The 14,267-nt window shown below is 37.9% G+C and overlaps 1 protein-coding gene across 2 annotated transcripts in view; it reads right to left on the bottom strand.

The window, feature by feature from the left end:
- FBN1 (fibrillin 1) overlaps positions 1-14,267 on the bottom strand; it is a 152,253-nt gene that overhangs the window by 114,115 nt on the left and 23,871 nt on the right. For both annotated transcript variants that reach the window (XM_061446884.1, XM_061446885.1), the window contains exon 6: positions 13,665-13,760. In XM_061446884.1, coding sequence (XP_061302868.1) covers positions 13,665-13,760 — 96 coding nt within the window. The remainder of the gene's footprint in view (positions 1-13,664; positions 13,761-14,267) is intronic.

Here is a 14,267-nt window from a genome sequence, read left to right as displayed (position 1 = left end):
CCTCTGCAGAACAGCAATCCTGCTGCCTGCCTGTGATCTGATTCTGCTGCATAAGAGGTGTAGAGAATCATTGCCATCCTGGGTACTCCATCTGCACCTCTGCACCAGTATCACACCACTGCAAAACATTCACAATACTGACCACTTAAAAAATAAAACACACCCAAGCCAATAAAACCAAACCAACAACAAAACTAATGAAAAAACACCACAAAGACATCTCACAGAAAAAAAGAAGGCCCAAAACTCTTCCACATCTGCTCAAATTTGAGTATACTCTAAATCCAAGTAAAACAAATACAAAGATCTACTTTAAGAGGGCTACTTATACTTCATCAGAAGCTATTGGAGGACATGTATACACAAACATCTCCATGTCTTAACCAATGTACATTAACACGCCTGCATTCAAGAAACACATTAGAAATAACACACAAAAGTTTTTACATGCAGCACAGAAGCCCAAAAGAAAAAGCATACTATGTTATAAAAATGCATTTTTTTTGCTATATAGTCTACTACAATGTTTGTTATTTATCATCTTGAAATCTCAAATTGGTTTTAAATAAATACCATTCTGTATAACGTTATTTTCTATAACTTACAGCCACAGATAAAGAGTGTTTTATGTGGCTTATGCCTTTGAGCACATCTCACTTTTATCCAAAATTACTAATTACTAACTGGCAGTACTGTGGTAACACAGCACAGTGCTAATTGCTTTCTCCATAACCTTGCACACTTTCTTGAAACCTGTCTGACCAGATCTGATTGTGTCAACTCTTGATTCCCAATTCAAAGCTCACCCAAATCTTCAGGCATCCCTTTCTCTGACATAAGTAGGTTTTGGATCACTTCCATAGCTACTGAGAAGCATCATCCAGGCTTCACTTCTCTGAACAATGTAAGAACTCTACCTCTGAGCTTAAAGTACTGCCCAAATGTTTGAGTATACAAGTGATATGCGTGTGAGCATGTGTGTGTGAGATGCATGTATAATCTAACCTGTGGACATCACAAATTGAAGAACTGTAAAATAAACATAAGCCATTCCCTGCAGGGTTTTGGCAACAGTTTAAAGTAACTGGCAAATCATTACTGCATTTAATGTTCATTGTAATGTTAGCCATCTTGAGCTCTTTTAGTATTTCCTTGGATGTAACAGGCAGTGGCCTAGAAATTTCATTTGTGGTATTTAATGCAGAGTCACTGCATAACATTTTAAGATTACCTAAGTATATTTTTGAATAAGGAATAGAAGTTGCATGTGCATATGCACAAAACCCATCTAATTAATTTCAATTATTTTAGACATTAAAAAACCACAATTCTTATTCAGGAATTCTTTCAGCAGGCAAATACAAAGAACAGCAGCAGTCTCTTCAGCAGTTGATGTCAATAACAGCTCCTGTAGCTACATTTCAGACAACTATACTTAACGTGTCAAAACTATCTCGTCTTTTAAGTCTCCCCTCCATTATACTGAATTCAAATGAAGTGTTGCCATTTATTTTAAACAGGACCAGGTTTCTACTCCTGGTACATTTTGTGGATAGTCAAACTATTGCAACAGCAGCAAGACTTTGTATCAGAGTAACAAAAAGAAATTCCTCCCAGCTTGAGACTGAAGCAGACATCAAGGCTGAAGGAAGTTGTTATTTCTATTCAAAATTCTAAACAGCTGTTTTCAAGGCAGATTAAAAGATTTTTCAATGTTTGGATTCAGCTCAAGAGCTTTATCTAATGCATACTTTGTATTTGAGTATTTGTTGAATTAGAAATTTAATAGAGCAGCTGAGTATTTTAAAATCTTTTGGAAGATGTGAAAAAGGGATGTGAACTCTAGCACACCCTGTAAAACATAAATTTCTTACCAAAAGAATATGTTATTCATGTGCTCTGTACATTAGGTCAATTATTACTCACTTTCTTTGGAGAACAACCAAGTGCCTCCACCCTTTATAACAGAGCACTGTAATCAACTGTAGTAAGAATAGCAGAATTATTCTAATACACATCAGTGGCTCAGGCCCTAGCTCAAGAAGGCTTGAACAGTAAGAGACTAAGATGGATTTGCCATCATCTTTACTTTTTTTTTTTTAAGAGTGGAAGGAATTAATGTTTCCTTATACACCTTTATAAATAATTTCAATTTCACATAAATGAGAGAAAAAAAAATGTAAAAAGGAACACTTTAAAATGGTTCTCCAATTTAAACACTTCTGTTATTTAACGACAAATTCCATAAACATTCTGATACCAATACTTCTTCCACTGCACGTCCTTCATTTCCGCTAACCCAATTTAACCTCTCATCTTCCTTGCAGTCAGCAGCTGTACAAAGCATTTATTTTTGTACTGACATCAGCAAGTGGCTGAAGTGCTAGTGCTAGGCTTAAAATACCTTCTAAAAACACAACTTTTTGTATTGAATTTGGAACTGACTTTGATACAACTTGTACTGTTGGTTTAATATAGTATCACCTTTCACGGAGCCATATCTTGTTGGATTCCTGCTGGGAGCTGAGAGCTGAAATAGCACAAGGTTTAATGCATGGCACTTCATTTTGCCCAGCCTGGCTCAGGCCAAGAGAAGCATTTCAAATTATTTAGATAACCACACAGATTAAATACCCAGCAAGATAGCTTGCTAAGTCATTCATCATTTGCCATGCCTGGACTGTACTTGTGTCTAGCAATATTTTTACTAGAAGAGCCATTCAGATGAATGGAATGCACATCTCCACTGGGCTTCCCCTGCCCAAGCAGCAGCATAAACTTCTCAACCTGCCTTCAACTCTCAATTCCTGAGATATGTGAAAACTATTCAGCTAGCTCTCCTCTGCCATCTTTTTCTTGCCTATCATAGAATCATAGAATAGTTAGGGCTGGAAAGGACCTTAAGATCATCTAGTTCCAACCCCCTGCCATGGACAGGGACACCTACCACTAAACCATGCCACCCAAGGCTCTGTCCAGCCTGGCCTTGAACACCCCCCTCACCTGCTTCTCTTGCTTTTTCTACTCAATTCCAGCGTATTTAAACATTACCCTCTCCTTATTCAATCCCTCAAAAAGTTTACAAATTGTCCTCTTATTACTCCTTTATTCTTCACCTCAAGAATCACGTAATAGGAATAATTCACACCAGGTGGTACAATTCAGTTTCAGATATAGTATCTGCATCGTTAAATTTTATCTTAAAGATTACTGGAGCCCAAGTAATCTAACATTGACTCTCCTTTCACAGCTATATATCACCTACCTCTTTTAACTGCCCATTTCAATGGTAGATCTTCCTGCCTGTAAAGCCTGCAGCCTGGAAGTAATTTTTGACCCTGTGGTTTCTTTTGAAGCCTGTATTAATCCAACTGTAAAGCTGTCATACTACCATTTTACAAATCTTTCCAAGTTACCACCCATACTGTCCCACCGGGACATGGAGATTCTCATAAAGGCTTTCATCATATCCCAGCAGGACAATTATAATTCATTGCTCCCTGGTTTTACTATTACCTCTTATAAACATTTCAAGCTCAAGTAGTATTCTGTCACTGTATTGCTCAACTGAACTAAGACTTCTGGATGCATTATTCCAGCACAGAGACTAGTCCAATGGCCCTTGAAGAAGCAGTTCAAGGTGTCTCACTTTAAGATCTACTTGAAGAAAGTGCACAGCATGCTCTTTCCACTGTATCTTTACTGCTTCTTTCTTGCTGTAGATCTCAGAAACATCAGCAGACACAGGAGCTTTTGAGATCCTGAAATCTCCCATCACTGAGGGACCGTTTCCTCCAAAGCCAGGTGAAATTATCAGTCAAGTACATATTAGGTCTCTTCATCTTTTTGTTTTAAGTGATAAGCAAGTAAGCACAGCCAGTGGTCAAGTGCAAATAGCAAAATTCCCCTGACATTGAGTCTGTAGTTACTACTAACACTAGTTACTAGCGTTACCAGGCACTAAAACCATTCTCTATCCCACACCCAATGAACCACGGTAATTTTGTCAGTTGATCTTATATTTTTAAACTCATTTTTGCTTTTTAGAATTTTATGGGTCAGGTACACTAGAAATTGCCAGCATAAAACATGCTTTCATTTCAATCATTTGAACTCAATCATTTGCTACCGCAGGACAAACACCCTCTACTTCAAGGCCAGGTTGGACAGACCCTTGGGTGGCATGGTTGAGTGTGAGGTGTCCCTGCCCATGGCAGGGGGGTTGAAACTAGATGATCTTAAGGTCCTTTCCAACCCAACTATTCCATGATTCTATAGTAAGACGCAATTAAGAAAAAACACAAAACATCCAGGATTATGAATGCTTTGACAATGTTAGCACTGGATCTTCCTTAAATGCCCAGCAAGTCTGAATGATACAGCTGGAAGTGTTACAAATCACAGACTAATATATATTTTAACACACTTTCCACAAGGTGGCTGGACATAGTTCCGGGCAACCTGCTCTAGCTGACCCTGCTTAAACAGGGTAGTTGGACCACATGATCTCAAGAGGTCCTTTCCACCCTGAGCAATTCTGTAAGCTGAAATACTGTTAGAAATTATCCCCTCTCTCCTGTAATTCTTATGGCTCTATTTAAAATAAATAAATAAATAGATACATTCTCTGATTGGTAGGAGTCACTCCACAAAATAGTAGACATGCATTTTAGTGTGCTGGTTTTGCTGGAGATAAACTGATTTCCCCAGCCTTGCTGAAAACTCATCTATCAATAGATTCAATGAAGCCATCATAAGCAGTGGGACTGATGTAAAATGACTTACGGCAAAAGCTGGTGGTTTAGTCTTGAGACCAAAGAGCACCAAGAGACTTATGTATATACAGAAACAAGAAAGAAAATTGTAAGTCTAATAAAATACCACTGACTTTATTACACCTGCTGCAATGCCAGCAAAGACCTTTCTGCTTCAGCACAGTGAACAGAGGCTTTGTCCCATGCTGTGCGTAGTGGTGCAGGATGAAAGCATCAGCCACCACTTCCCCAAGGAGGCAAGAACTGCAAACATACAGGCTTCTGCTAAGCTCCTGTTTCCCTACGACTGTCAGCACCTCTGTGTTGGAAGAAAAAGCATTACAAGGTCACAGCAGACCATTCATCCCAAGGAGCGAGGAGAAAATAAGGACAGCACTGAAACTCCTGGCAATCACTGGGTAAACTTTGCAAAAAACATAAATGAGGAGAATAGGGCCGTTATAAAACGTGACCAAGATCATTCGGTAAGCCAGGCTTACTTGAGTTAAATACTTTTTAAAAACACAGACATACGGTTAGTTAAACATTCAGGATCAAGGAAAATGGTGCAGAGGCCACCAATATGGAATGGGACCTGTAACGGGAATTACATCACCATGAAAAGAAATTACGACTATTGCACAGCAGACTGCAGTTACCTTAACCCACCTGTGCTAGCTTAGTCTGGGTAATACCTGCAATAGACACACAGTAAATGTAGAAGATACCCATTAAAAATGAGGTGCTTACAAGGTTTTATATTTCTTAAAATATAAACCTACACACGTATATATGAGTGCACACATAGAGAGGCACTTTTAAATAACTTCTATACCTTTTTTTAATTACTTATCCTTTGCCTTTGCACATCTTCCTACAAAGAGAAATACTGAATCTTGGTTTCTTTACATAAGGAAATTCCACCTTTTTCCAAAAGGAGCTTCTTCTGGAAAAGGAGTGGAAAGCGAGGCTCTGTTTTACAGCAGAGCAGAATTTGGAGAGAGGTTATTTCTCTTAGGGCTCCTTTCCTTTCAGACCTTATTTAGGCCTCTTTTCTTTTCCTACAGCGTTTCTCTGGAGTGCCAAACCGTACAAGCTGTCACTGACAAAAAATATAAAAACCACTCAGTCATTACTCCTGAACTTCTCAAGGGCAACTGGAAGCATGAATGCAACTGTCCTTACACTCTGCCCTTAGGTAGCTGCTTCCTACAACTTTTTGCAACTATTTTGCTGAGAAAGGATGCAGATCTCTTTCTAAATATAACAGCTTACTTGAGAAAAGTTTATTTTTTACATAGATTTCATCAACTCTGTTGCAAGTATGTTTCAAGGAAACTTACATCTGACAAAACAGTGGCACTGACCATGCTAAGCACCTCTGCTTCACATGCATTTTCATTAGCAGTTTGCAGTTGACCTACATAAAAGAACTGTTTTACTTGGAAATGCCTGTCAGTTTATCCTTGCATTAGGTATAATCTATGATGTTTTAAAAGAGGTTCTCTTTTCTTTGTTAGAGCTGATCATCATGAAAGTTTTAGATCACTTTAAAAAACAAAAAAAAATGAAGTCTGTAAAAAAACTTGACTGAGGCATTATACATTCTGATTTTTGAGTTTTCCTCATGCAACTGTAACAAATACTTTCAGCTTACCAGCTCAATAATTAAAACAGGTAGGAATGGGAAATATTAATTTAAAATTTCAGGGTGATTCAAAAGGAAAAATTTGTTTTCACTGTAGCAAATGGAGGAATTTCAGGTAGCTGTGCCTTCTTCTATCAAGATACATTGCAGCCCAGAGAAGAAGGAACAATTTTCCCATAAATGGCTAAGTGGGCCCTGTTAGGTAAGTCCTCAGCTGCATTTACTCATTCTCCTGTACTATTATCAACTCCAGGAGTCACCATTTTGAAAGCATCTTTTCTATGTAAAGCTCCACAAGAAATTAGTTGTGCTGCACTATTTTATGTTCTACAAGTTTTGTAATGACCCAGGAATCAGGAGATGGCTGAAATTAGAGAAACGGGCCTGTCATAATGGCACTAACAGAGCACAAACAGCTTGAAGACACTCATTCCGAAGGCCTGAGATGCAACACCATGCTGCCCCGGCAACCAAAATCAAAAAAGGCTGACTCACTCTTTCTGCACACACAAAAATATCTGACTCTCATGATACAACACATTAGACAGATTTTTCCCTTTTATCCTTGGAGCTCCACAGAGCACAGATCTGGCACTTCAGGCCATTCAGGGAAATCATATCTTTCAACTGCCTGCACTGTGTATATAAAAGTGATATCTGTTTTAATGTAACATCCCATAACCAAACAAACATAGACATCTCTTTGTGTATATAACGTTAACAAAACCTCTTGATGAAAGCCCAGGCCTCCAATCGTCATTTCTTAAGAAGATATCATAAGGCAGATCATAAGTACCATGAGCAAGCAAAGCCAGTGCAAGATTCAGCCCTTGTCTGCAAGGAAAGTAGAACTGAGCTGCTGGCACAGCAAACCTGTGCCACAGGTTGCCAGTGCACCTGGGGGAAGGCATCAGGTTCAGCAACAAAGCTGCAGTACCAGGAAAATAATCTCAGTGATTCTCATGTCAGTCCCTTCAACATCCGATACAGAAGTATAAAATCTTACAGATTAGAACAATGCAGCTATTTCGTCCTCATTTGTGTCATAATTTACACCAAAATACAGGCTCCTCAATTTGTGATTAAATTTGTTTGCATCTCCACTGCTATAACCAAAAACAAAACAAAACCAAGTCCAAATAACACCTTACTGCATATCTAAAGGTCAGTGCCCTTAGCAACCAATCAAGAAGGCATGGAAATACAGAAAGGACTGCCAAATAGTTGAATGAAAACTTTGGATTTGGATTTGACTGAAATCAAAACTCGATTTGGAACAAAATGTAAGTGTTCAGCTTTGTGTATAAAAGTTGGAGCCCTCACATCTCACAAGAGACCTAAACCCATATGTACTGAATCATTTATTGATCTTGATTAAGCTTTAAGCATTTATCTGAAGAAACATTTTAAAACTTGCTATGTGATGTTTTGAGTTGCATAAAGCATACAGCAATCAACACAGGACTGGTTATCGGGTGTATCTGCAACGATCAGAACAATGGATAAGACTTCACATACACAAGATCCTAAAGATGCTTTTTGGCATTAAGTAACAGACTGAGCTCAATACTGAGTTTGATCCTGACATCTATTGATCACATTGCTAAGTATATAAACCAATTTTAATCACACAGCTATTCTGCACAGTCTGGCTTCTCCACCATTAAGCTACAGCTTCAATTTTAAAAATTATAGAACTCCTCATCCATTTATCTCCACTTCTTCTATAGAGAAGATAATCCAAGACGCTGATACTGATTTTTTTGTTTTAAAAGTGAAAGACATCAACATATGTTGTAATTGTTTTCAGGACAGTAAAACATCACTCTCTGAATATATTTATCTTCAGCCTGAAGCCATTTTTTCACAATTTTTCAGGGCAAAAATGGTGTGCATGAGTCCTTATTTCAGGCCTTCAAGCTTAGCCATCCTTTTGTTTCCTGATATAATACTGGACATGCATTCATGTTACAGGGCTGCAGAAACTACACGTCTATGTCAACAGATGTGTTTCTTGGAAGACAACTACAGAAATCAAGTTTATTCAAATCTTTGCCAGCTACCATATGCTGCAATACTACTTTAAATGCAACATAAGGCTTTGGGAACATACTTTTACTGCTATCTACACTTTGTTATTTACTTTCCATTTAGACTAAATACCAGAGACGGGGCACACTTAGGGGTGCAGTGTCCTCTTTGGGAAAACATTCTACCCGTTGTAGTATTTAGAAAGGAAAAAATATACCCAGCACTACACTACTCTAGACCACTTTCAGCGGCTGCACTTTCATAGAAAGGATCTGGGAAAGATATTTTTACATATGGCATTAATTCTGAGAACTTTCAATAATGGCCAAATATAATTAAAAATTATGCAAAAATTCCTGCCATGAAGAGAGCAGTACAGAAACAACTTTGTTTGAAGAAAAAGTAATCATTTGCTCATAATCTGACTTCAGAAAAAAACAAAACACACGTGGTACATTTTTAATATGTGAACTACATCAGGCCCAATTCTGCTCCTATGTGAAGCATGTGGCAAAACTCCAAAATGCAGCAGGATTGAGCCCCTGATGTTGTCACAAGCATTCAAATAAACAAACAGGGCTGTAACACATTCTAAGCTTCCACTGTGTTCCTCTAAATGGATCCAGACAGGAAAAAAAAAAGGCACATTTCACTGCATTTTTGCAATACATGGATAACAACAATGTACAATTTTATATTATATAGAATTCACCCTCTTAAAGTACAATCATCCAGATGTCCAAAGAGAAACAGATTCAAAGAGTCAAGAAAGGTTTTATGCACAAGTTTGGAGGACACAGTTCTACCAAATCTGATAAGCATGTCTGATCTCCCTGAGCTCCTAACATCGCTTCTTCCTCTGGACTTTCTTAAGTCCATGACATAGGGATGTTTTCACATGACCCAAACGTGGGCATCTCATACAGCCAGCTAAATCCCCTAGGCTATTTTACAGACAATAAATAGAGCTGTCGATGTTCTGAATCATCCTCAGGGGACCATAAGCTAAGTGTGTGATCTCAATCCCTTCAGCAACTCTAAAAGGAACTGCAGCATCTGTATCTCACTCAAGGCATTCAGCATTAGTCAAAGGGCACAAAGTTGGCATCCAGTTATTAACCAATAGAAGAAATTTTGCTTTGCTTGCACATGCATTTTCTGTTACCTGGGATTTCTTTAACTATATGGCCAAATGATATGCTAAAAGCTGAGTGCACCTCTCAGATGTTAACTGACTCTGAAAACTTGGGCCAAAATCCAGCAAGGCCTTTAGCACTCATGTAATTTTAGGCATATTGACATCTCAGGTTTGAATTTAAATGCATGTCAAAGCCCATCACTGGATCACAGCCAGAGAACTCAGCACCTTCCAGAAGGAATCCTTGAAGTTGAAATTTTAACTGAGCCAATATCCATGAAATATTTTCCTTTCTGGACTATGTAATTTAAATGTGTCTTAAATTGCTGTAAGAGGCATTTCTAACCCCACTGCACTTTTATGGTTTAGCTCATGTCAAGTTCACCTTTCTGATGATACATGATCCCAAAGAAAAGCCAGGTATGTTCTACTTATGACACACCTGCATATACTTGACAGCAGGCCCAGGAGGCTTTCCGTGCTCAGAAAAGTGCCAAACACCCTGCACAACAGTTTAGCAGCTAATAATAACGTGTACCACTTCCGACCATGCTACAGTGACCAATCCAGCTCTGATGAAGCTTATATAAAATAGTGACATGGTACACACTCCCAGAACATAAAGAAGAACTCCAGTGATAATAATAAACCTAAAAATTCTTTTTGCCCATGTTTATAGTGTTTTGTATCATTATTAAAATTCCTAAGACACACAAAAAGCAATTTGTATCCCAAAACTGTCCAAGGCCAGCTGCTGGCCTCTCAAAGAATGACTGAATACATACATGAAAATACTTGTGCCACAAGTCTGATGGTGTTTGCTACACTGTGAAAGCAGCAGGTTTTTCACCAGATAAAGCCCTTTCATTCTGCATTTATTTGAAGCTACACAGAAGTGTTGTAGATCGTTATTAACAATCATATGGTCAGTATTTACTGAAGCAATATCAATCAGGCTAATCTGTACTATAAATATGGTCCAAAAGTATGGAAAAACTACTTAAACCAGTAGACAAAGCCACACAATTTGTCTCTGGATGTAAGAAACTGGCTCTAGCTTAGCTACAACCACCTGCAACATTTTAATTGTTTTTCATATCAGATTATTGGAGTAACCCCCATGAATTTGGTTGCCTCAACATTGTTTTATTCAAGACAGTTCTAAGCTATGACATATGCAGCAAAGGCTGGAATCGTCTTTGGTCTGTGACATACGTGCCACAAACACTCTGTGACTGTTACTATTAGTCGATGCTTGTAGAGAAAAGCACTGTGCGATACACAGCAGTAAATTACTTACATTACTGCTAGCTTGTGGCATGGCATAACCTAGAAGTCAAACCACAGCCAAACAGATGGAGAACATGCATGCCACAAAACTGTACCACTTCCCATTACATTTATATCCAGAAGTGGTGTTTTCCAAATAATCTGCCCCTCCTGGTTCCCCAGAAATGGGATAGTTTAAGAGACTATTTCTCTTGAGTAATTTTCACCCCCATCCCCTCCATCCATAGAGAAGCTTTGGGTTTGTTTTGGTTTCTCTCTCCCCTCCGCTTTTTTTTTCCTTTCTAATAAAGACAGTTTTACTCTACAAGGCATGAATATTGTCAATTTACTGGATAACATCCACATATACATCAGAAGCCCACTAGGGAGTGTCACAAATCCACATAGCTTTCCAAAGCTAGATTCAAAATATGGACCTCTTACTTAGCTGACAGATGCGTAAAATTATCTGCAGCCAGACAACTCCCTAATGACTACACAGGTGCATGTGCTGAACAATGCAAGTTATTCTGACTAAGACCAACATTAGCTTACACTTGAAAAGTTATCTTCAGAAAAAGTTTTTCTGATGGCATAATGTGATTCTGGGACCAAAACCCACCACACCCTTGTTAGAGGAGGGGAATATATTAGCTCAGCTAGGTAGAGAGGCTGCAGGAAATCTTTGTGAAAGAAGCCAAATTTCAGAGGTTTTCTAGGAAGATACGACTATCATTTGGCTCAGTACTGCACTGAGCATTAGTCAGAAATACTACAGTCCATTAACGTCTGTTTTCTCTTTTATTGATAACTACAGAATCAAACACATGTTCTAAGTAAAAACTGCTTATGGACGAGGCATATAAGTTACAAATTGCCACCTCAGTTCTGCTCAGTAACATGCATGGGATTTCATAACAGCATGATTTGCTTCAAATGGCTCTGTGTCACCAGTTTCCCACTCCACCCGACACAAGACAGGAGACCTGAGGGACAGGGCTGAAGCTGTTAATCAGGCTTCAGCCCGAAAGTTGCCCCAACAAGGTGGAGTCAAACTGGTCCCAGATCAGGCAACATAAAAGCAGCACTGAACAATCTTCTGAACTTACACTTTACGTCTCCTCATTGGACTAAAGGCTCAAACCCTTCACCAATGGAGAACAGTCACTGCTTGAAATTCAAAGTTTCTGCAGTAATACTCAGTACATTCTTTACCTATAAAGCCTTCTCTTCAAACTTAAGACTTTTAACTTAATTTTCCATTCCCCTCACTCCTCTCCAGAAGTGAGATCCCAAGATTCAGAACAGAACTACTCTGAAGTAAAACTTCACCATCAGTTGGAACTACTTTTACAACATCTGAGTGGACAACTAGAAGAACTTCACACAGTGCCAATTTTATCTGCTCTAGGGAGTACAGAAAATACAGGATCATCTTACCATTTGCTCTAGCACTGAACTAAAAGCTTTGGTCCCTAAGATCTGTTGTTCTGCCCTCATCAACCTATGCTGCCCATATGAAAAACTCAACCATTACTCCAGGTGCAGCACCAACAGCAGTGATTATCCAACACACTCACTGACCAAAATTCATGTGCTAAGCACATCCCCAACATGCAAGCCTCAAATCAGGATATTAATGTCCATCCTGTCCATGTTCATATATATGTAACACAACCTATTGCATGAGAAGTACGCATGAATCTCCAACTAAACAGATAAATATATAGCTCTAGCAAATGAAAATGTTTTATTTTTAATACTACAAAATTCAACAGAAGGATTATACCTAAACATTATTCACTATATGTCTTCATGATTGTTAAATTGGTTAAATTTCACATGATTGTTAAATTGGTATAATAACCCGGAAAAAATCCATACACCAGATCAGAGAGTGGTATAGCTGTGTTTTCATCTAGAAACAGCTGTGATTAGCACTATGGATATATGAATAAAATCTAAAATTGATAACAATATATCTGTACAAAATGGGAAAAAGAATTTAATAAATTGTGCCAAAACCAAACATGCCAATGACAAAGGCAAGATGCTGCTTATCACTGGTAAGCAAATGTACCAGATATACAAAGAGCTTTTCTGATGACCCAGAAACTGAAGTTTAAGCAAAAACACTTATCAATATTTTTTTATTTGCCACCTCTTCCACTGGAATATTTTCATAGCAAAAAAGCAAACAAAAGAAAGACCTAAATCAATTTCATGTGTGTTTCATTCTGGCCTCTATCCTCATGAAGCTCACATATTGCTAAAAATGCTACTTAAAATTCATTTTCAGTCTTGAGACTAACAAAACCAAATCCAGTCAGTTCAACTATAGATTAGAAAAGGTAAGGGCTCAACAACCCTACTGTTAAATAAACAGTAAATAAATGAGGATTTTTTTCTCTGAAAAAGAAAACTACATTTGGTAAACGTACTGTGAACTGAAGAACTAACCATTAAAATCATTCCAATCAACACTTGTGATATATATAAAAATCACTGAATGTTTTTTAATGCTATTCTAAAGGGGTTTTTTCCTCATTAAAGAAAATGAGCTGTTTAGGAAATGTTAAGGAATGTCGTTACAATTTTAATCTGTGTTATTCCATAACTAATATCTCCGCAATTGTCTCAGACTGGAGTTTTCCTTTCAGTAAAGCTTCTTTATCTACAAGAACATGAATTCTATTTTACCTTATTTAGAGACAGCAATAAAATGTTACTATTTAAATATTTTATATTACTATTTAAATATTTTTTAGTTACTATTAACAAATTGGAACATCCAATTTTTTCCCCACTATTTTAGGGCACATACCTCTTTCACACTGGGGTCCAGTAAAGCCATATGTGCAAGCACATCGGTTTGGAGCCACACATCTCCCTCCGTTTAGACATCCATTTTCACAGACAGCTGTATCAGAGGGAAGGTAAAAGCAATGTTTATTGAGCTATTTCCAGGAAGATATGAAGGTTTGTACTTAAAAAGCTCAGGTAAACTTAGTAAAATGGTTAAAATGGTAAACAGAACAGAACTGGATACTTTGTTTTCCAGAATCTACTTATGATCTTTTCCCATTTCCTGGCCTGATTAGTATTATGAGCTCATCTTTTCAAGGGAGTAAAATATAAACACAGTAACAGTCACAGCTTCTCTGACCTCTCAAAGCCTTTCTCTTTGGGATGCCTAGACAATTCCATAACTCCAAAATAACATCTCTTTCAAACTTTCAACAAAGCAACACTGATATGGTAGAGACTGCAGACAGAAGGTACAGGAAAAAAAATCATCTCCGAATCCTCAATTCTTTCCCTACTCTGAAGCAAATTTAAAAATTTATTTGTTCTTCTACCACAAAAGAGGAACAATGCAGTACTAAAGGGCTGTTTGCTGATGTTAAATAATTCACGATATTAACTA

The sequence above is a fragment of the Pezoporus flaviventris genome, unplaced genomic scaffold (assembly GCF_033815535.1).
Source record: "Pezoporus flaviventris isolate CSIRO_AGI_PZ_B2104156 unplaced genomic scaffold, CSIRO_AGI_Pfla_v1 ptg000006l, whole genome shotgun sequence".
Classification (NCBI taxonomy): domain Eukaryota; kingdom Metazoa; phylum Chordata; class Aves; order Psittaciformes; family Psittacidae; genus Pezoporus; species Pezoporus flaviventris.
The sequence above is the reverse complement of the archived record's forward strand: the minus strand, read 5'-3'. Positions and strand labels throughout refer to the sequence as shown.